Source organism: Garra rufa, chromosome 18 (genome assembly GCF_049309525.1).
Source record: "Garra rufa chromosome 18, GarRuf1.0, whole genome shotgun sequence".
In the NCBI taxonomy this organism is placed as follows: domain Eukaryota; kingdom Metazoa; phylum Chordata; class Actinopteri; order Cypriniformes; family Cyprinidae; genus Garra; species Garra rufa.
In genome coordinates, this window is record NC_133378.1 from 24,197,964 (window position 1) to 24,222,629 (window position 24,666).

The 24,666-nt window shown below is 35.6% G+C and overlaps 2 protein-coding genes across 2 annotated transcripts in view; one reads left to right on the plus strand and one right to left on the minus strand.

Moving 5' to 3' along the window:
• Positions 1-5,377: 5,377 nt before the first annotated feature.
• Positions 5,378-12,016, plus strand: olfml3a (olfactomedin-like 3a). The gene is made up of 3 exons (XM_073823081.1): positions 5,378-5,631; positions 8,020-8,302; positions 10,942-12,016. The coding sequence occupies exons 1-3, from the start codon at positions 5,521-5,523 to the stop codon at positions 11,730-11,732; spliced, it is 1,185 nt and encodes a 394-aa protein (XP_073679182.1). The 5' UTR covers positions 5,378-5,520; the 3' UTR covers positions 11,733-12,016.
• Positions 12,017-19,383: 7,367 nt separating this feature from the next.
• Positions 19,384-24,666, minus strand: part of syt6a (synaptotagmin VIa) — a 59,809-nt gene continuing 54,526 nt past the window's right edge. Inside the window, exons 5-7 of the mRNA XM_073822689.1 lie at positions 24,434-24,501; positions 23,968-24,118; positions 19,384-21,636 (exon numbers count right to left, since the gene is read on the minus strand). Of these exons, the coding sequence (XP_073678790.1) occupies positions 21,565-21,636; positions 23,968-24,118; positions 24,434-24,501 (291 nt within the window). The 3' untranslated portion in view covers positions 19,384-21,564. The remainder of the gene's footprint in view (positions 21,637-23,967; positions 24,119-24,433; positions 24,502-24,666) is intronic.

Here is a 24,666-nt window from a genome sequence, read left to right on the forward strand (position 1 = left end):
CTTTACACCCTCATGTCATTCAGCATGTATGACTTTCTTTCTTCAGATGAATACAAACAAAGTGTTTTAGAAAAAAATAATCCATGTTTCTTATACTGCACGTGTACAGCACATCCAAAGCTGATGCTTTAAAACAAATACAAAATGAATGTGATATTAACCCATACAACCCTGGTGATGAATCAATGTTTTATTAAAGGGGACATCAGATGCAAAATTCACTTTTTATGGTATTTGCATATAATTTTTGTATTTTCATATAAATCCTTTTTTAATCCCCCAAAAACCTCAACAGTCTCAGTTATGAAGCTGTTTTGATTTGTTTTGACCCTACCCACAATGCTGTTTACCATTTTCTCTGTGTTCGAGCAGCTGTAGCTACAACAATGTCTCGTAAGCAATGCAGGTGTTTTGTAGTTAGATGGAAAAGTAAACGTAAGAGTCTTCATTTTCTCCTGACATCAGAGCCACTGTTTATGACAGTAACATGCCACCAAATACGCAAGAGTGGGGTGTGGTAAGCAGTAGCTCATTATCTTATACACTGTAAACAGAGCTTTTTTTGACAAGGTAAAAAGGGCGTTTTACACGACTATTGAGGAATTTTAACCAAATTATGTTTCAATTATGTTTTAAAGAATCATACCCCATTTTTGAAAATGGGCATCCAATGTCCCCTTTAAAGGAGTAGTTCTCTTTCAGAACAGAAATTTACAGATAATGTACTCACCCCCTTGTCATCCAAGATGTTCATGTCTTTCTTTCTTCAGTCGTAAAGAAATTGTTTAATGAGGAAAACATTTCAGGATTTCTCTCCATATAATGGACTTCTATGGTGCCCCGAGTTTGAACTTCCAAAATGCAGCTTCAAAGGGCTCTAAATGATCCCAGCCGAGGAAGAAGTGTCTTATCTAGCGAAACGATCGATTTTCTAAAAAATTTACAATTTATATACTTTTTAATCTCTACACAGAGTACACACAGAGCTAGACAAGACGAGCATTTGAGGTTTAAAAGTATATAAATTGTATTTTTTTAGAAAATAACCGCTAGATAAGAGCCTTCTTTCCTCAGCTGGGATCGTTTAGAGCCCGTTGAAGCTGCATTTTGGAAGTTCAAACTCGGGGGCACCATAGAAGTCCATTATATGGAGAGAAATCCTGAAATGTTTCCTCAAAAAACATCATTTCCTTACGACTGAAGAAAGAAAGACATGAACATCTTGGATGACAAGGGGTGAGTACATTATCTATAAATTTTTGTTCTGAAAGTCAACTACTCCTTTACAGTTTTTTACAGACGCTAGGACACATTTCTCAATACTTAGGTCACTTTTGCAAAACTCTTCACACAGTGAGCACAACAGAAGTATATGTGGGCTAAACTGAGGATCAATTATCATTGTTTTGGCACAAAATGCATTCAGTGACTACATCTCTCAAATTTCATGAATTCTTTTCTCACTCAGACACAACAACTGCCAAAAATCTTTGTACGTACAGGACATTTTGCACATGCTTACATACTGTTTTCAAAACTGTTAAACTTATGTTCAAAACAATAACATAATGCAAAACTGAATAAGACAGCAAAATTCAACAGCAATATTTTATTGAAACATATTTCAAATCTAAAAATGCAGTAGATTAGCATTACTATTGCATCTGTATCAGTGGATGGCGTGTATACAAATTCTTGTATTTTGGAATTACTTAGTGCAAAAAAATAAATAAGTAAACAACATAAAATATTGACGAATTCTGCATCATGTCTGATTCATTCCAGTAACATATATTGCAGTTATAAACAATATATATTGCAATTATAAACAGAGATGTGTCCTTGTTTTACACAAGAAAACACTGTGTAATGCTACATGTTGTAAGTGTTTTTTAGCTCATTGTTTTGTGGGTGACAAAGTGTGTTTGTCGGCTGTCAACCTTTGCTAGTGTTCTGGAAGAATGAGTTTATTTGAGACCTGAATAAAGTGTTTTGGTAGTTGTAGTGCATTTTGAATGTGAAATGAACTGCTTTGCCAAGCTGAAAGTCGGTTAGGAGAATTGTGTGAAGAGTTTTGCAAAATTGACCTAAGTATTGAGAAATGTGTCCTAGCGTCTGTAAAAAACTGTAAGCTAAACGACAGGCATTTGACCAGCGTGTTCACTTTGAATTAATCGTGGACACTTGCATTTATGAGCTAAAAATCTTTGCTAGAAAAAAAAAAAAAATTAACAACATAATATATCAACTGAATGTTATTTAATATATCATTATAATACAACTTATCCACTCCCTAGTAAAAACATTACTAAACATGATTTACAAATGTAAACACCTTTTGGAGATTTGTAACATTTAATTAATAAAATAATCATCACCAACAAAATAATAATTGTATTGCAACTCTAATCATTTGCTACCTCAATATGCTTCCTCAGATTTGATGGTGAACTTTTGAAGCCAGAAATAAAAGTTATAATTGAAGCTGAAACGTGTTTGATGCGTGAGAACAAAAACTCTTACGTGTCAAACGTACTTGAGCTTCTATTTACCATGTGCATGGGATAAAATAAAAATGCAATTTTACAAGTGCAAAAGGTTTTCACCAGATTCAACTTAAAAACCTAAATTCAGCAGCTGCCATAAAGGATTAGTTCACTTTCAGAACAAACATTTACAGATAGTGTACTCACCTCAACAACTGGAATTGAATTTAATGGGAACCACAGATTGGAAAATCCATGAACTCATTTTTGCAGCTTGCTTATGCTTCCATCTAGTGGACATAAATTATAAAACGGAAATAATCTGTGTTAAAACAAATTTGCTTAGAATGAGTTTTGTGTGTTTTTTTCAGCTAATCATAGTATGTTTTACTGTGGATTATTTATATAAACAATAGGCTGTCAATATCCACAACAGTTGTGTGAAAAAAAACATTCTTTTAAAATATACTGATTTGTATTTGGGAATGACATTACATAACTGTAGATTGGGTCAGGTAAAATCAGTCAGACTGCTCAACAGGGTTCATGGCCCACTGTCTGCAAGCATCTGAGAGTGTTACCATGACGACACCAGCTGCACTAGCGAACCAGAAAAATACTATGAAAATTAGAAAAACAGGAGTAGGTTAAAGCACAGCATTTCAGTAAATTCCTATAGCCATGTTGCATGTGCATAAAGTCATATTTAACTTATCCAATTACACTGATATGGCTATATAAATGCAAATAACAAACTTTTACACAATCTTAAAGCAGTTGGTTGAATTTAAAATTAATTAATTAAAAAAAAATCTGATCACTTGTTTCTGTGTAGGCCTCTTTATTCAGGTTCTTGCACTTTATGTAAATTTTCTTCAGTAACGTATAATATAGATTGTAATGACAAGAGTGTTTAATTCTGACATTTTGTTCTTGGATATTTGGTATTGAGCTCCGGCTGCGTGAATACTTGATAGAGCTCATTTGTCTGTCAAAACAAAAGGTCAGTTTCTTCACTCACTTAACCTGGAGAGCACATCGACGAACATAGAGACAAAAGGTTAAACCCCTGAGAATGAAGAAAGAAAAAATGTAACATGCAGTACAAAGCATGTAAAAAATTCAAAGTGTTGACCCAGTCAAACCACACATTCTTTCTTAACAACAGTCTTCAGTTCTCAGAGCTGTTCCTTTTAGAATTGAGGAAAAGGTACTTTGTTGCTCCTAAAGAGAGATTTAGTCATAATAATAAAATACTGTAGCACTTGAATGATTTTCTCTCTGCATAATTCAGTTTGCCATTCAAGGGATCTTAAATTGCATTTCGTATTAAATGAATCGAGTGCCATTTCAGTTGTATTAGCATAACCAGGATGATGATATATTTCTGATCAAGCAAACATGATGGAGGCTTTACTATTAAATTTACAGCTGAGGTCAAAAGTTTACAAAATCAGCAAATTGTTAATTATTTTACCAGAATAAGAGCGATCATACAAAATGCATGTTATTGTTTTTTAGTACTGACCTGATAAAGATATTTCAGATAAAATATGTTTACATATCGTCCACAAGAAAAGAGACTATAATATAATAGAGAATATAATAGCTGATTTCATAAAAATGATCCTGTTCAAAAGTTTACATCCCCTTTATACTTAATACTTTGTGGTTACCTGAAAGATCCACAGGTGTTTTTTTTTTCTTTTTGTTTAGTGATAGTTATTCATGAGTTTGTCCTAAACAGTTTAACTGCCTGCTGTTCTTCAGAAAAGTCCTTCAGGTCCCACAAATTCTTTGGTTTTCCAGCATTTTTGTGTATTTGATCCATCTTTTCACACTGAGGACAATTGAGGGACTCATATGTTCACATGGGGGATAAATGTAACTTATTTTGTCTTCTGTAGCCTCTGAAGGGAAGTACTAAATGAAAAAATATGATATTTGCAAAATAAGAATTCTGTTCAAAAGTTTTCACCCTCAGCTCTTAATGCATTGTGTTTCCTTCTGGAGCATCAGTAAGCGTTTGAACCTTCTGTCCTTGTTGCATATGAGTCCCTCAGTTGTCCTCTGTGTGAAAAAATGGGTCTCAAAATCATACAATCATTGTTGGAAAGGGTTTAAATACACACAAATGCTGGAAAACCAAAGAATTTGTGGGACATGAAGGACTTTTCTGAAGAACAGCAGGCGATTTAACAAACAACTCATATGTCAACAAATATCACAAAAAAAAAAAACATCTTTTATGTGAAATATCTTATTGAGGTCAGTACTAAATAAACAATAACATGCATTTTGTATGATCCCTCTTATTTTGGTAAAATAATTAACATTTTACAGATTTTGAAAGGGGGTGTAAACTTTTGAACTCAACTTTAGATAAAGAGTTGTTGCTTAACTCAGAACAAATTTCTTTTGTCATATTTATGTACTAATATGTTGAATAAAGTTGCCTGTATGAGATAATCATATATGTATGATGAGTCTGTAGAGTCTTAAAAATAAAGTTTTTTTAATGTCATCGATGGTTCAGTGAATAACCTTTAACATCCATTGAACATTTCTATCGCACAAATTGTTTTTCGCAGTGAAAGATGTTTCTTTAAATTAAATGGAAAAAATGTTTTTTTTTTTTTAAGAACTGTTCACAGAAAGGTACTTTGAGTAACCCAAAATGATTCTTCTAATGAACTGTTAAGAGTTTGGACATAATAGATTATATAACTAGTACTGTATTTCACTGACTTCATCTTTTAAGCACACTACATGGTTCTCATTGAGGCCAGAGAGAGGCCAGAGATACATGGCTCCTCCCTCAGTGTTTGTAAAAACATTCCAGCCAAGTGAGAGAGCCAGCGAATTTGAAACCCTGGAAGTCCAGTGTTTCTGGTCCCTTCTCCTTGTGAGCACTCGCACGCTCACTAGAAGACGAGGACGGCCCATTTGCAGCTGCAGCACATCAGCTTCACAGAGTTTGGAGTGTTCTTTTGTTCTGTGGAGTACCTGAAAGTATCCCTTACCCAAAACCACTATGAAAGCCACCATATTCTTCATTCTCTTGACCGTTTTGACTCGTTCAAGAGGCCAGTACCACTATCAGGGCCTGATGAACTACTTGGAAAACAGGATGCTCGCTATGGAGGTAAGAGAAACTGCTTGTCTGGCTGCATTTCAGTATACTTTCAGCAGTCCTGCTAGTTTTCAGCCATTTTAGACGTCCACTTTTTTTGAGACATACATTAAAACTCTGAGACAAACAGTGTTAATAGAACAATTTAGAGAGTTTATTACACTTATTCCATTTGGAAACTCTGCAATATTTGTAACAGCGATAGTTCAGATTGAGAGTACAAACAACTCACGTCCCTCAAGCACATCGTCCCACACAGCAGTGACTTCTCAAACCACAAAAAAGTGCAGATCAAAGCCAATGTTTATCTAAGCCAGTGCTGTCTCACGTCTACTTACGGTTTATTAGTAATTTTTTTATACCGTCTTGAGTGAAGTTGCACCCCAGAAGAGAGAAACGTCCCCCTGATTGACAGAATAGCTTAGCTCAGCAGTTTTGTTTCCAGTGAAGCTGAGCTGAAAACACAACACTGATTCAATAACCAAAATAATTACTCATGATTAAGTAGACACTTCATTAAAATAATGAATTTATTCAGTCAATTTACATAGATCATATGCAGACAGGTCTGTCTTGATTACCAGAATCAGCAGGAGTCCATTCAACTATTAAACCATGTTTTTCATAAAACGAGTGTGAGATTGTGTACAACAGGACTAAAAGCTTCTTGTAAAAACAGTCTTTTTTTTCTGGTCCCAAAGTAGGCCTTTATTATGGCTGAAAAAAATATTTTTTTAATGAATATTTATGGAGCAACGAAATCTTTGCAAAACAAAGTTTGTTTTGATTCAAAATCATGTAATATTAAATTCAGCTGGAGCAGCTAGCCTGGAGCAAAAGACCCCTGGGGTGGCCACAGTGATATGCTGTACATATTTAATTTATTTATGACAATTTGGTGCCATATTCATGCACTTTTGATACAGTAATATATTTCTGTGAAACATTTGAGCACATATTTTTGTTCTGTTTTTGTTCAAGGGGGCTTTGCATCTCAAATCATTTCAACTATTTGACAGCTGCTGAAAAAACTATTGATTTAAAGCACTTTGAAGAAAAATACTTTTTAAAAGTCTGGGGTCAGTAAGTTTTTTTTTTAATACTTTTTTCAGTAAGATGCATTTAATTAATCAAAGTAAAGACATTTATAATGATAGCTTCTTTACTGTTACTACCTTCGACAAACCACACATCATGTTCTCATGCAGTGAAAAGTACAACGTGGCAATGTGAGGACAGAGACAGGTTACTTTTTAAAAAACAAAAAATGTTTGAGAAATTAAAAACAATAAATACTGTTTTGTGGCTCTTTAATGTGGTGTAACATTTTTGTAGCGCCTCAGTTCAAACGGCACGTAAACCGATCATCTCTTCCTCTTTACTAGTTATAGCACAAAATAAACTTGAATGAACATCAGAAGGTATCTTGTTTCAACAGAGGAAAGACATCAATACACACAATTTTTTAATTCAAGTACACCAACGTTAATCTACTCTCCTGTTGTCAGTATTTTGTCCTGTCCTGTTCTGTTTTCCTAGTGTTTTTGGTTCTAGTCCTTATGGTTTAGTCCTTGTCTCCCCCTTTTGGTTTAGTCTTAGTTGGTTTTGTCTTGCCCTTATTTGTATTTCCCCCTCGTCATCTTGTTATCTCGTTTGTTACCACGCCCCCGTTTCTCTGTATTTAAGTCTGTCTAATCACTCCCTGCTGTCCGTTGTTAATGTTACATGTGCTCATTACTTGCTCCTGGTTTTTGTTTGTTTGTTATCATTTTCAGTGTTTTGTTTAATAAACTTTATTTATTCATTTACTCCGGTTCTCCTCCTCCATCTCCACTCCTCAACCCAGCCAGACTGTGACACCTGTCTGGTTTGTTTGTCGGACAAAATGGCAGACTTGCCATTAAGATTGTTCAGATCGCCTATCAATCAAACTCTCGGCGAAGGGTCAATTAAGTTTTAAATTATGTTTTCCTCTTATTATATCTGATATATGGAACTGAAAGGTCTCAAAAATGTTTGCCTTCTTTTGACTCAGCAAGAATAGGAAAATTTCTAAATTGTAGAGGCAATGTTTTTTCACATTTGTTAAAAAAATTATGCTTTGTACTTTAATGAGTTCTCAAGTCCTCAAAGACATTACTCAGGTTCTCCAACTCCTGACTTCAGATAACAATTGAGGCAAACCTTTTAAATAATGAATGAGCTTTTTATTCTACAGTTTCCTTGACTGGGAAAAAGAGACTAACACATGCTGCCCAGAATTACTCAACACTTCCGCACTATTATTACCAGCAGCCCTTTAATAATGCACAGAATACTCACCACTGGAAAGAACTCGGTGCACTCTGTGATCATCTTAAACAATCGCGTAACTCATTAATGTGTTTGTCATCCTTCCAGGAACGCATTGCCTTGTGGCATGAACAGAATAACCGCTACAATGCCGACCTAAAGGAATTTAGACAGCAGGCCGCAGACCTGTTGGAGAAGTTGGGCAAGGAGCACAAAAAACTGCGTTCAGACATGGAGGGCGCAGGAGCACGGGTGGACCGTGTGGAGCGTGAGATGGACTACATTGAAACCAGGAATCCTCCTAAGCCTTGTGTGAAAGCTGCAGACAAAATGGTGGAACAGGATGTGGTTGTCAAGGAGAAGAAGAAGGAAGAGTTCTTTGAGTTGTCTGGTAAGTCAGGGAATTGAGTCTTGACAGCTGAAGCTCAACATCTGATCATGTACTTTCAGTTTTAGCCTTGACACATTCTTGGTCGAGGGAGACTAGCTAAATTCAGCATACTATAACACAGTAGACCAGTTTGGGGGAAAGGTTTGGGGCTTTCTCTGGAAAACTGTAACACTGGAAAATCAAACTGGAATATTTAATAGCTGGAATTCAAGAGAGAATGTGCATGTGCTTTGATTTAAGATGTTTGTTTTGAGAACTAGCATCCCAATTACACTCCCTTATATTGGGATTGTGCTGTAGGCCGTGAGACCGTCTCATCGGAACGGTCTTTGCTTTGATGCAGAAACCCTGGTTTCTGCTAATGCCTGGCTTAAATCTGGGATTTAATGATTTAGAGGAAACATGTGGTGTGTTTTGTTAATTAAGAAACAAGGAACAAAGAATCAGGCCAAACAGTTCACTGGAGTAGCCAATTGGCTTTTGTGATTAAGATGTTACACAACTGTTGGGTTGTAGCCTATTTTGTTTTCCAGTATGTTGGAATCAAGGCAGATGAATGTAGATGGGTTTCATTTGTCTCCACTGAAATACAGTGTTGTTAAAAGTGTCTATAGTCCAGTAAAATGCTACCTGATCTCATGATGAAAACATACCTGTGGGACCTTTTTCGCAAAATGCGAAATACGTTCCAATAGGTACATATCACTGCATTTTCCAACAGAAATGAACATTAGAGGTGATAAAACAGTAAGCTCCATATGTTTCGCTTTCCAAATTTAACAAGTTTGCTCGGTAGCTCGGCCGGCACGGAATTGGACTTAGGATGTGGAATCCTTGGGTACGAATCCCGTGAAAAACACGACTCATGATGAAGGAGCTGAAAGATGAGAGATCAAAAAAACAAGCTAAAACTTTATGCTTGTGATTGCGTTTTTATGTCACATTGGCTTTTGTTCATACTATCAGGTAGGTTTAGGTGTAGTGCAGATGGTATGTTACTTTAAAACGTGAAAAGAGCATTAGAGTTATAGCGCCATTCAATGGACATTTTACGTCAGAACTGTGGTGACGCGTATAAAACCAACGTCACATAAAACGTACCATATGTATGTTCATTTGTTCCAGGGGGTAAAAAAATTAACACTCATTTAGCACCCCTGAGTGGCCATTTCACATCAAATGTCACAAGACCTACATTGCGGTACATATTTTGCGTCTTGCGAAAAAGTTATGGTCATGAGATTAGGTTGGTAAAATGACCTGAAGGATTTTTCTGAAGAACAGCAGGCAGTTTAACTGTTCAGGACAAACAAGGGATTTATGAACAACTATCACTAAAATATAAAAACAGATGTGGATCATTCAGGTATCAACACAGTATAAAGTATCTAGTGTATGTAAACTTTCGAACGAGGTCATTTTTACAAATTGAACTATTATTTTCTCTTGTGGACTATATGTGACCCTGGACCACAAAACCAGTCTTAAGTCGCTGGGGTATATTTGTAGCAATAGCCAAAAATACATTGTATGGGTCAAAATTATTGATTTTTCTTTTATGTCAAAAATCATTAGGAAATTAAGTAAAGATCATGTTACATTAAGATTTTTTGTAAAATTCCTACTGTAAACCTATCAAAATGTAATTTTTTATTAGTAATATGCATTGTTAAGAACTTAATTTGGACAACTTTAAAGCTGATTTTCTCAGTATTTTGATTTTTTTGCACCCTCAGATTCCAGATTTTCAAATAGATATATCTCGGCCAAATATTGTCCTATCCTAACAAACCATACATCAATAGAAAGCTTATTTATTGAGCTTTCATATGATGTATATATCTCAGTTTTGTAAAATTTAACCTTATGACTGGTTTTGTGGTCCAGGGTCACATATGTAAACACATTTTATGTGAGATATCTTATTCAGGTCACTACTAAATAAAAAATAACAAGCGTTTTGTATGATCCCTCCTATTTTGGTAAAATAATCAACATTTTGCAGATTCTCCAAGGTGTATGTAAACTTTTGACCTCAAGTGTAAATCTTTGCTGTAACCAAACAAACAAATAAATAGTTACTATTGTAAATAAAATGTTAAAAAGATACATTAGCGTATCTTTGTTTGAATGATTTCTATAAGTTTTATGATATGTTTTTTGAGTAGCCTGACTCAGTTTAATTTATTGATTATATAATAGAATGTTAGCTGCAAAATGTGGCAAATTATGCCAGAACAATCTATTAGAGCCCAAAATGTTTCAATAAATTGTGTGTCTTCGAAATTACGTGTCTTAGAAGTAGTTCCCAACAGCTTGTGTGTTATAATGAAGAGTATTAACAATTATCCTCATTAAGCCCCACACAATCCTCCCTAGCCTGCGCATTTACAACAGCAGACATGACATTTAAGGGTGGATCTTTCACTGCTGCAGGCTTACGGTGTCAGATTTCTAGGTTTATTTCTTTAATAAAATAAAACAAGGGTTTTAACTCACAAACTTGAATTCATTTGTCATAAATCCAGCTTTCAATGCTTGTGCAAACTAAGCAGTCTGTATAAATTGCTTTCAGAGTTTACCATATTAATCATAGTGCGCTACCCGTTGACATTAATCATGTTTGTTTTTATCGTCAGTGTGTGTGAACATTATATCCAGTCTAAAAGCAATGAAGATCCTTAAGAGATTGGGAAGCCAGAAAGGTGTCTGGACCAAAGATGCCAGGTCAGCAAAAGTCTACGTCTTCAATGGCACGTCGGACAACACGCTGTACGAGTTCAACTCTGTGCGAGAGCTTTCGGCATCATCAGGTATATCTAAAGCCAAGCAGATCACCGTGCCTATCTCTTGGAACGGGACTGGTCATGCAGTCTACGATGGCTCTCTCTATTACGTCAGTGAAAGTTCAGAACTCCAAGTTATCAAGTATGACCTTAAGAACGGTTCAGTCGCAGACAGAGCAGTTCTTCCCATGAATGACCGCAGCCCGGTGTACCAGCTCAACCCAGAGACACTGGTGGATCTGGTGGCTGATGAGGATGGGCTCTGGGCACTTTATCCGGCTGGAGACACTATTAACCTTGCTAAGATGGATATAGATTCTCTAGATATAGAGCAGATGTGGGACACGGCATGTCCAAGGAACAATGCCGAGGCTGCTTTTATTGTCTGTGGCACGGTCTACGTGGTTTACAACACCAAGCCACCGAGCCGCTCACGTGTGCAGTGTGTGTTTGATGTGAATGACATGGTGAGCAGCGGAGAGGCCCCTCTGATTTATTTTCCCAGGCGCTATGGGGCCCATTCCAGCCTCAAATACAATCCTGAGGAGCGCCAGCTCTATGCCTGGGATGATGGGTACCAGATTCTCTATAAACTAGCGCTGAAGAAGAAGTTATGGGCGATTATGCCACCACCTGAGGAATAGTGACCTTTAGGGTGTCTTAAAGGGCTTTGTGTTCTTACCTAAAGGGATAGTTACTGAAAATGAATATCCTGCCATTATTTAATCACCTTCATGCTGTTAAGTCTGTTTGACTTTATTGTTTTTCAATGAAAAGATTTTTAGGAAACTTTTCTATTCAGTTACAGTCAGTGTTAGTATGTAATCAGTTATGTAATCAGATTACTTTTTTCAAGTAACTAAAGTAACAGATTACTTTTTAATTTACCAGAAAATATCTGAGTAACTTTTTCAAGTAAGTAATGATATTTACTAGGGATGCACGATATTTATCGGACAGATAAATTATCTACCGATATGGGTAAAAATTACGTCATTTTTATTGCTCCGATAAATAAATGAAACCCGATCCGATAAAGTACTCTTGCTGGTAAATCAATCAATCAGTCTGGTTTATCTGAGATTCATCTGCTTTCCGAGTGCAAGTGACTGCAGCTGTAAACTGCAGTGACTCTCAGCCTTTGTCGCGTTTAATACGTCATCATCTGTGTCGTCATCATCGCCTTCGCAGGTCTGGAAGTTTTTCAGGGGGGGGGGAGGAGGACGATGCTACTGCTATTTGCAACACATGTTTAGTAAGGATTCCGAGAGGAGGTAAAAATCCGTTAAGTTTTAACAATCTTATATCTCACTTCAGAGGTCGTCATCGCGGTGAATCTGTTTTAGGGGCCGTTCACATGTCGCGCCTAAAAACGCGTGGAAAATGCTGAAGCGCCGCCTTCTCTTTCTTTCCAAACCCCAAAAGTCTTTGCCAAACCGCTCTGTAGTTTGAGCTCCAGTGGCGTCTGCCGTTGCTAAGCAGCCATGACATGCGCTCTCCATAAAGACGCGGTAGTTTCAGCAAAGAATAAATAGATTTTCAGCATTAAAAATCTCTTGCAGTAGCTCTGTTATCAAGTTTATTTAAAAATGTTTATTCCTGTACAGCTTTGATAAGCTGTTTCTCCACCTTGCCAGTGCTTTCAGTGTTATTAAGGGAAAGGATGAAGCTGATTGGTTGGTTCATCTCACATGACCTGCGTTGCGCTTGCAGAATTCTGAAGAGTTGAGATTTGAGTTTTTAGGTGCGTTCGAGATGCACTACACTAGCCTGCCGCCGGCTGGCGAGAGCAGCCGCTTGCAGTCGGGGGGAGAAGCCCCTGTCTGCAGCCTGCAGATCGAGGCGGGGCTGAATCTGGGGCGGGGCTGCACATGTCGCCCCGCCCACATGCCTTCTCATTGGTTGTAGGTAAATTAATAATGTCACAACTCATCTCATTGGTGGCAAAGTAATGACGTTGAAAACATGGAGTTAAGGGATTTGAAATAGCAAATAAAATAGCAAAGGAAGTTACTAAAAATAATCTAATTGATTTTACAGTTTGTATTAGTAGAACAGAAATTAAGAGTATTATTAAAAATAAATTAAAGAAACAATGGCAACAACAATGGGAAGAAAATAGGAAAGGACGATGGTTTCATAAGATTCAAAGGAGAGTGGGAGAAATAAGGTGTACAGGGAGGAATAGGCGAGAAGAGACAATAATATCCAGGCTTTGGTTTGGACACACGGGATTAAATGGAACATTACTGAAAATAGGTAAACATGGCACAGGGAAATGTGAATATTGCGGGCATGAAGAAACAGTGGAGCATGTCATATTAGAGTGCAGGAAATATGAAACAAGAAGACAATTGATTTATGCACGGAGCGTAATATGGAATTACCCATATAACCAAAAGATGGCAGCAGAGGATTTATTATGCAGCTGCCTTTTAAACTCCCTATATTTTTCAAGATGTCTTGCTTTTCGATTTATTATAAAATTACTAGTATAATAAATTGTAGTACTTTTCCTTAAGTATATAGTATAGGAAGTGCAGAAAATCATTAAACTCACACACAAACAGCCTATAAGGGTGAATTATTTAAATACTAATATATAGTTCACTACAAATGCATTAAATAATTGTGGTATAGGCTAATAATTAAATAATGCACTCAATATGAATCGATAGGAATATGAAATATTTAATCAAATTTAATAACTACATCTTTTAAGTTTTATCTTGAACTGTAAAATCTATTGAATAGCCTATATTTAACCAATACTTATACGCCTATTTTTTTAAACTGGCATTTGTCATTCTTGAAACGGTATCCATGGACGTTTGGTCCTCTTAGACAAACAACACTTTTCTTCGATTGTGAGTGGATTATGTAGAGAAAACGAACAAAGTACGCTCATATTTCGGCACAGTACAGTTGACCAGAAATGACTTGCTGGCTTGACTAAACAAGGAAGTAATCCGTGCATATGGTCAATTAATAGCGAAATCAGAAGAAATGAAAATATGTTTCAATTTAGTAGATATACTTCGGGAAGGGTCAACAGATTGTTATAGGGTGTTATTTCAATTTCTTAAAGAAATTAATGTATTTGAGCACAGAGGACCCAGACTGCTGTTTCGCGTGTCACTATTAGATCGGGAGGGAGAATCAGAAATAACTGTGAACATTATTATCTTAAATAAATAACAGTGAAATTCATTCATGTGTCGTCATAATTCATTCATGTGTCATAAATGTTTGTATTTATAAACAACTCTGATGTTTAACAACCCTTTTCTATTTATGAATTTAATAACACAAGGATAGTGGATACTCTTGCTGAGAATTTTCCACATTTATGTATCTTATTAACAATTAAGACAATAATAAAAAAAAAAAAAACTGTAAATAAACACCACTGGTTAACATTTTGATTTATAGTCACGGATTGCCAGAAATGGGATAACTAAACAGCGGAAAGATTTCTTGCTTGTAAATGTATATGTAACCTTGGACCACAATCTTAATTGAGATTTGTACACATCTGAAAGCTGAATAAATAAGCAAAGGATTCAGCATTTACATAAAACGTATAATTCATAAGTATAGTTTCCAACTGCTGCATGGCAGCGACGTCAATCCATTTCACTAACCAATGAGATGAGTTGTGGGAGGGATGTTGCGCCGACGTCATTAATTTACCTACAACCAATGATAAGGCATGTGGGCGGGGCGACACGTGCAGCCCCGCCCCAGATTCAGCCCCGCCTCGATCTGCAGGCTGCAGACAGGTGCACTTGGTCGGGGGAGGAGTAAAGAGACGGCAGTCAAGTCGGACACTTATAGAGGATGAAACTGTATTCCAAACATACAAAAAAAAAAAAGGAATAAAGAAAAAGAAGAAATGAAACTACATAAGATAAATAAATGAAATAAAAACATTTCCCTATCATTTATTCTATACAATCGTTTAGCTTTTTTTGTTGATCATATCAAGTACGTACGTTACTTTAATGTAATGCAATATGACGTTTATTATTTGCATCTTGGTTTTGTAGTTAGCTATAGGACATTTTTCAAATATAAGCTTTATCCAGTGTAGTGAAGCCTCTCACAGCATCCATTAAAAAAAAAAACGGCCTCTGGTTGACCAGTTTTTTCCCCCAAACTTTACTCTTATACAAGAAGAATATATATTTACCATATCGCCTAATCTTCATTTTCATCATTAATGTTTTGTTTGAATATTACATATTCGATATAAAGATTGATTTCATACAGGAACTTTTTTTAAGAAAAAACCCGGAGCACACGTCGTGCTAGTCATCACATAATCTGACCAATGAGAATAAAGTGTGTCGTCATCAAGGCTTTCGCAGCCGATTTTAAGCAGCTGCAGCGCCTGACCTCTGCGGCTGGTCTCGTTTTGCTCTCACGGTACTTTGATGGCACACGTGATCGAAAGGCGGCTGCAGCGCCGATCAAAGTCGGACAAATGATCTTACCAGAATGCATTGTTTTGTAAGGTGGCAGCCGATTTCTGTCGGCGCCGCATGAAGTCGAACGCACCTTTTATCTCGATTCTGATGTTTTATTCCCCGCCTTGTACGATTTGGCTGCTGCACACATTCATAATATGATCAATAAGAATGGACTGCATGTAAGCTTTACCACAGACATTTGGACATCTGACTTTACTCCATGATGCACTTTTCATTTTTTCCAGGTTGACAAAATGTCAAAGCATTTTATTTTATTTAGAATTGTGGTGCCTTACACAAAAAAATAAAAACATTTTTGAAGAGTCAGGACTGTTTGCTATGATTGTTAGACCCAGATATATAATATAAATTTCATTAGTTTATCTTAGATTTTGTATTCTCCTGTGTGCACAAAATTATCATATAAAAATATGAATGTATTGGTTATCGGTATCGGCATCGGCAAAAAGAAGGACTTAATTATCGGCTATCGGTATCGGTTAGAATTTTTCATATCGTGCATTCCTAATATTTACTGTTTTTCCCAATTATTGACTGATAACTCTCCTGTCCTTATGTTAAGAGAAATCAGGAGAAAGTTCAGAGGTGCTGTGTAAACATGGACCCGGTTTCACAGACAGGGCTTAGCTTAGCTTAAGCCAGGATTAGGCTTTAGTAAGATATTCAAGCAGATTTTATTAAAAAAAATGCCTTACATGCAAACGTTACAGGTGTGCATCTTGAGACAGAATAATGGCACTGGCATATTTTAAGATATGTTACCCTGGACCACAAAACCAGTCTTAAGTCGCTGGGGTATATTTGTAGCAATAGTCAAAAATACATGGCATGGGTCAAAATTATTGATTTTTCTTTTATGCCAAAAATCATTAGGAAATTCAGTAAAGATGATGTTCCATGAAGATATTTTGTAAAATTCCTACTGTAAACCTATCAAAACGTAATTTTTGATTAGTAATATGCATTGTTAAAAACTTAATTTAGACAACTTTAAAGGTGATTTTCTCAGTATTTAGATTTTTTTGCACCCTCAGATTTCAGATATTCAAATAGACGTATCTCGGCCAAATATTGTCCTATCCTAACAAACCATACATCAATCGAAAGCTTATTTATTGAGCTTTCATATGATGTATACATCTAGTTTTGTAAAATTTAACCTTATGACTGGTTTTGTGGTCCAGGGTCACAATATGTCAGAGAGAGATATTTTCAGTTGAGACAACTCAAATATGCATTTTAGTCTGGGATTAGCCTTAAGCCTTGTCTGTGAAACCGGGGGATGATCCCAGATAGCACACGTACGTCTGCAAGATGTCTGTTAAAGATCTCTTGATCTGAAAAGCATCTGCTGTGTACAAATGTCTGGCAGACGTCTGTAAGATGTCAGTTTAACATACATTCTAAATCATAAACATCTTAAAGACATCTAATAGACGTCTATTCGACATCTGATAGGAAACGGCCAATAGACGCATTGCAGATGAGCAAACTACGTCTTGCAGATGTAAATACAGACGTCATATAAATGTTTCTGAGATGTACGTGTGCTATCAGGGATATAATTGTAGTTCTAAACTAAATGTGAACATGCATTTACTCATCTCACTTGCACAAAAACAGATCCAGTTTTCCTCAAAATTAATGAAAACAGTGAAATGCAAACTCAGAATATGACGCAAATCTGCAATAATGAAATATGTTAAATGACACAAATATTCTTTATGTATTTAGTCCAATTTTATTAAACAATGTCTTTGCTGCTGACCTATGTTGAGCAAATTCAACCTCATTAATAAGCACAAAGTACTTTAGGTAAAAAAAATATTAGATCACAAAGACCAAAAAGCTTTCTATTGATGTATGGTTTGTTAGGATAGGAAAATATTTTGCCAGAGATACAACTATTTGAAATCTGGAATCTGAGGTTGCAAACAAATCAAAATATTAAGAAAATCGCCTTTAAAGCTGTCCAAATGAAGTTCTTAGCCATGCATATTACTAATCAGAAATTAAGTTTATATATATTTATGTTAGTAAATTTATAAAATCTGTTGATGGAACATGACCTTTCCTTAATGCAATGTATTTTTTGGCTATTGCTACAAATATACCTGTGCTACTTAAGACTAGTTTTGTGGTCCTGGGTTACATTTGTGCTTCATTTTTTTATTGCTGAAGTGTTAAACTTTCTTCTCCTGTGTTTAGTGTAGATGTGAATTTACTTTTCCTTCAGCGTGAAGTTGATTAATTTCCACTTTTGGTATAAAAGGATTTTTACATCTGCCAATAACAGTACTTTTTTATATTAAAAACATACAAGCAAGCAAAAAGTAACGCAAAAGTAACGTAACGCATTACTTTCCATAAAAAGTAACTAAGTACCATAATTAGTTACTTTTTTAGGGAGTAACGCAATATTATAATGCATTACTTTTAAAAGTAACTTTCCCCAACACTGGTTACAATAAAGATTTAGGCATTTGAGTTTATTGATCCAGTTCACAAACTGATTTAGTCTAAATGATGTTTTTATGACCGAGCCTGGTTTCAAGTTCAGTTCACTGATTCAGTTGCAGCAGTTGATCACTAAGTAATATGAAAGATCATCTTTTAGTTTTAAACAACTTGAATTTGTCCGTTTTTTAATCACATCAAGCTATCGTATGACTTTGAGGGATAGTTTACTCAAAAATGAAAATTAACCCATGATTTACTCACCCTCAAGTCATGTGTATATGACTGTCTTCTTTCAGACGAATACAATTGGAGATTTTGAAGTCATTCATCCATCATAAAAGGTAGTCCACACAGCTCCGGTTGCTTAGTAAAGGCCTTCTGAAGAGAATCGTTGCATTTGTATAAATATATATATATATATATATATACACATTCAAAACTTTATAAACTGTAATCTCTAGCTTACGCTAACTGTCATACACTTGTTTACGAGAGAGTGGCGTTTCAGTGGATGACGTAGGCAAAGTTTAAGCTTTGGTAAGAATACGCTAGTCTCGTGAAATCCTCCAACATTTTTCTAACAAATACTCATTTTGTACTTCAGTTTTACTCTCTCCTCTCCGCTTCTACTAGACATTCTAGTTTAAAAACTTTTAAATATGAATATTTTCTCACACAAACGCATCGATTCACTTCAGAAGGCTTTTTTTTTTAAACCCCCAGAGCCATGTGGAGCACTTTTTTATGATGGATGTATGCTCTTTATTGGACTTCAAAATCTCAACACACATTCCATTATAAAGTTTGGAAGAGCCAGAACTTTTTTTAAATATAACTTTGTATTTGTATAAAAGAATGAAGTCATATGCACCTAGGATTGCTTGAGGTTGAGTAATGAAGTAATTTTCTTTATTTTTTTTATGTATATAATACTATATAATAGAGCCACTTATTATACTTTTATGGTAGTTTTGTTTCTTTGTCCCCTTTCTAGTGTAATGAATGTAATTGAACAGCATTCACCAAAATGATTACATAAATGAAGTCATTCAGGGTTTGCAACATCATGAGGGTGAGTAAATGATGACAAAATTGACATCTTTAGATGATCTAATCTTTTACCTTTATGAATACACAGATGTATTGCTTTTGTTGCACATTTTATTAAAAATATGATACAATACGCAGTCTCAATAACTGACTGATCAATGCTAACCCACTATTTGTGATTTGATGTTCACATTCACAAGACTGAAAAAAGCAACTCTGTCCTTGAAATGACTGAACAAACATTTTATTTTGGCATTTTTTGAAATACAAGAACCTTTTCAAACATTACAAGTTATATTGCAAGTACAAATGATCAATACAAAATTAGAAAGTTGTTCAGATTCACAAGGGGGGCAGAAAGAGGTTGTTAAAACACCAGCACACGAGAGTTAGTGATGAGGTAAAGAACCAGATCTAAACCTTATTAACTTTACATTCACCCACAGAAACACACTCTATGTTATCTGAGTATTACAACATTGGTGATATTGTAAAATCAGGACCAAAAAGTTGTACGTTGTCACAACCATTTCTTCAACAAGCTGACTTGGAATTTTGAAAGATTCTGTTCAAATATGAAATCTATTTTACTACATAGAAATATTTAAAGCTTAACAGATACCCTATGAGATGATGGAGGACATTGTGTAAAACTAGCCCCAAGTGCCATGTAGATTTCAAGATATTTCAACCACCAACTGGAGATCAGTTTAAAGTCATTGCTCCGGTATCTTGAGCTGCTGTGCCCACCATCTATGACAATATACTTCCTGCATAGTAGGTTGTCTCTATCAATGTTAATATTTTGTGCATTTGTACGTGTTTTGAATTTTCTGTTCAGGACTAACATTTCTGTGCATTTTTGTCATTCGTTTCCAGCATATGCCGTGTTGTATTTTTTTTTCTTCATAAAGAATGACAGGAGGAACTTTAACTACAGTAATAATAATTTAACATTTAGCAGGGGTTTGCCTGAGCATCTCTGTTATTGTTAAATTCCAAGTTAAACTATGTTATGAATGAATTAACCATGTAAAACAAAGATTGAAAACATAGGGATAATCAAATAAAATATTGCAGGCAATAACAGTGTCAAATTTTAAATCATTTATGACTAAAATTCATTAAATTTGATCAAAATAACTCTTAGGAAACATGGCAGATGATAGTTATATATTAAATAGTTTGGTTATACAGACATTTAATTCACATTGTTTCAAATATCCCTTTTTTTTCTACACATAATTATTTTCATGTAAAATCAAACAAGCAAATGAAAATATTAATCTGATGATAAAGTTTTATGCTGTAATGTTAACCCTGCTCTTTTATATAGCACACATGAATATGTTTTATAAATTTGAGTATACATTGTTTACTCAAGATATTTTCCCAGACAATATGTCAAAATACGCAAAACTTTGACAGTCCAATTTAACTCACAATGAAATTACATGTCAAAAGATGAAGGAGATGTCAACATTTGATTGAAACAGCAGGAACTGACTTGCTATTAAAAGCAGTGCTACTAAGACACATAACCGGTTCTGTACCTCTTTAAATGCTATTATAACAAAGTGAATAAAACCAACATAAATCAAATCAGACCTCTATGAATATTTCAGCACTCTTACCTTAAATGCCCACTTTTGTACTCCGGGTTTCGCTGATGAATATTAATGTAATCACATAAATCTATTCAGCTACATGTGAAGTGTTTTTGTATGTGAACAGGAACTTCTTTACATGTAAACTGCTTTGTGTTGGCAAGAGATTCATGGATAGGAAAAATTGGTTGTGCTCTGATAAATTTAGACTCTTTTTACACATAACATTTATACAACATCTATAAATTGATAAATATTTAAATATTCTTCATAAAACGTATACCTCCACACAGGTTTCAAACAAGGATTTGACAGAGAAAACGATTTGTTCTTAGTATTCAGCACATGACAAATCCATTTCAATGACATTGTCCTGTCCCTCAATATTTCACATATCATTCTCTCTGACCTCATTCTTAGGACTTCCAATAGTTGACCCCACTTTCAAAGTCTTACGATCTGACCAGAGCCATCTACAAATAGCTTTGCAGTGCTGTGCGGAAACTTGTTTGCATGTAGACCGCTTGCAGAACAGCACGTCGGATTTCAAATGCTTCAGGAAAATTCATATCGGAAAGAAACCTGTCCGTTGACGATACCAAGCTATTCTAGGAATACAACGTTGGCTTTGTAGAGTATTCTAGGTGCAGAGGTTTGTACAACACTCCCAAGAACTGACTGAGGATTGTACAGACTGGAACAGCTTCAACATGAGGAACATCAGGGCAAAGACAGCAGGATCTTAGATCAGTGTTTGGGAACCATCTAAAACAACCCACAGGAGAAAATGGAAATAGCAGGGCTCTCGTTTTCATCGGAGTGACAAACGAAGGATGCCGAGCCTGTAGTTTTACATATGGCTCTGATCAAGGGCTGGCAGGAGGTTTGGGGGAGGGACAAGAGCCCTGACTGTCAAAACTGGCTGTTCTGGCTTTCCACTGTAAGAGAAGACATATGAAAAACTCATCAATGAGAGCATTATTGCAAATTTGAGTGGATTTACATAGGGCTTGCATGAAATTGCTTATCTAAAGTTATGAGTTGAACATACTCATTATCTTTTAGTTGATTGTTACTATGTAAAAAATATATTTTCTCAATTATATCGAGTAAATCAAGCCAATCTAATCACGTCTAATCATGTTACATTTAAAAAAAACTGCATACATGAGGCTACAAATAAACGTACCCAATAAATCTCCAACCTGATTTTTCTTATGTTTTTATGTGATTATTGGCATTTTACAATTTAATACAGTTGTAAAAAACAAATTTGTCTTTGCTTGAAATGAGGGTTTTAACAACGCTTCATCTATTGGCCATATTGGCAGCACTGGATGTAAACAATGCCACTGAATCTAACAAAACTCGCATATTTTGCTGATTATTGCTGCTGAAAATGGTCAATTATTGTCATGTTTTGGGTTGTGCTAATCGGTCGGACTGGGAAAAACATTTGGAGTACTATAGACTGCCAAAAGTTATAACAAATCAAGAAGAAGGGTGCAACAAACTGAGGAACAAAAGGCGTTTGTGGTTGGCCAAACTGAACCAGAAATCCCAGAGCAAGAATCTTGACAACATTGGTGTTTTTTTTTATAATTTCCGGTCAGGTAGGTGAAATTTTAGACTAATATCTTAATTAATACTGCTCGTACGTGTCATTACCACCTATTAACTTTAGTTTGTCAAAATATTGCGCCCTTTCTTACTTACTAAGTCCTTCTCTATATGATTTAGCAGCTTCCACACATTTTTTTTGTGGTTTAGACAGCAAAAATAAGTGCAATCCATGCTGTTGTTTACATCCAAGTATCTCCAACATGGCCCCGCATCCGGGTAACTGACCAAACTGTGACGTAGGTGCAAACCTCTATAGCCTTTTTCTCAAATGCTAGCAGAAAAATTGTCTGGTAGGCCAGGTCTACGTAACAAAACTAGCTCAATGGCTAATTAAAAAGAGCCCCAAAATAGTCCAATACCAAATGTCAAAATTCAAAATATGCCACTGTCATACCTAAAATACATATTTTGCAGTCACTTTTATGTGTTGTACACTATTTCAACTTGAAAATTACTATATAGTAGTAAAAAATAAACCGTTTTCATAAAGGAACGCAAAGTTCCCTATAACAGTATCGCTTTCAGATTAAACTCACCATCTTTTATAATTGGTGGAATATGAAATAGCTAATAGCATTTCGGTCAAATATAATTTATGCAATGTCAAACCTTTAACTTACAAAAAAGTAGCACAGTTCTGCTGGAAAAACCGCAGACTTAGCAACCCTGACACTAATTTATTCAGTATAAAAACTACAATGTCAGCATTGTTCGGCTTAATTAGAAACCCTGCTGAAAAAAACAGCATATGCTGGTTAGGTAGGTTTTGGTGCTGGGATGCTGGTTTTTAGCTGGTTTATGCTGGTCCTTTGCTGGTTTATGCTGGTCCTTTGCTGGTTTATGCTGGTCCTTGACAAGCAACATGACCAGCATAAACCAGCAAAGGACCAGCATAAACCAGCAAAGGACCAGCATTAACCAGCAAAGGACCAGCATAAACCAGCAAAGGACCAGCATAAACCAGCTAAAACCAGCATCCCAGCACCAAAACCTACCTAACCAGCATATGCTTTTCAGCAGGGAAGCACATTCATTTCAATAATAAATTCCAATAAAACATGATAATTTAACTCAAAACAGTGTGAATAAAACACAACTGTAACCCATTTAAACAATGATTTACAGTTAGTAAAAGCCTTTGTTTAGGCTTGTTCAGGTGCACTTAATTAAATATTGAGGTTAAAGAGCATGTGGCAATGTGATGTAAGTTTGCTCAAAACAAAGATAAAATGTATTATTAAAACTGCATATTATTATTATTTAATAGAACAAAAACATAATTAATATAAACAAAGAGACCAAAATGTGATAACCTGACATTTGCATAGTGCCAAATACAATTTTGCCCCCCCTTCATGATTAACTCTTGACCACAGGTCAGAAAGGGGACAGAATTTCAGCGTGTGAATTAAAATCAGCACTGACATATTCGACTCATGTATTATTCATACAGCACAGTACAAGTGTGAGGATCTGACTAGAGGGATCTGAATGTTTACAATGAAAGACTGGTGACTGGTCAGCAATGAAGTCTGGAAAGGCACTTTGCATATTAGTTCTTAGTTCAATATATACACTAATTCCAAGGGTTATTATACATCTACGCTCACATTTGTGTTTACATTTGCTGGAGGGAGGCTACTTACCTCTTTTTCTGATTTCTTAGGTTCCAGCAGGGGGTGCCAGTGTGCAATTGGCTTACGGGGATATGCGAGCATCTCATTCCAGTGGTCTCTACCTAAACCTTCAGCGCCACAGCCCAAACGACACACACCAATTATTTCATTATGGCCCACCCTGAAAAAAAAGAATCACTTGTTACGACATAATCTATATATTGGTATATCCCTTTAATGGAAAGTCATATATTTCACCCAAATATATATATATATATATATATATATATATATATATATATATATATATATACACACACATACAAGATTTAGGTGAGTTTGTTTTGGAGAAATTTAGCATCACTTGCTCACCAGTGGATCCTCTGCAGTGAATGAGTGCCAACAGAATGAGAGTCCAAACAGCTGACAAGAACATCACAATAATCACCATCACATCCATTGGAAGATAAATATGCACAGATCAAGCAGTGTTTACAAGTAAAAACTGTCCAAATCAGTTCTGAACAAATAAATGGGTGCATTTTGATGTGAGAGGAAAATATACTCACAGGAAGAAGCATTATTATGGGTTATGAAGTCATATTTTGGCCAGAAGCGATGGTTTAAAAAATATTTTTTTTCTTTTTATCTTTACAAATCTTAATTGATGGTCTGGAATGGATTGGATGGATTATTGTGATGTTGTTCAACAGTTAGGACTCTCATTCT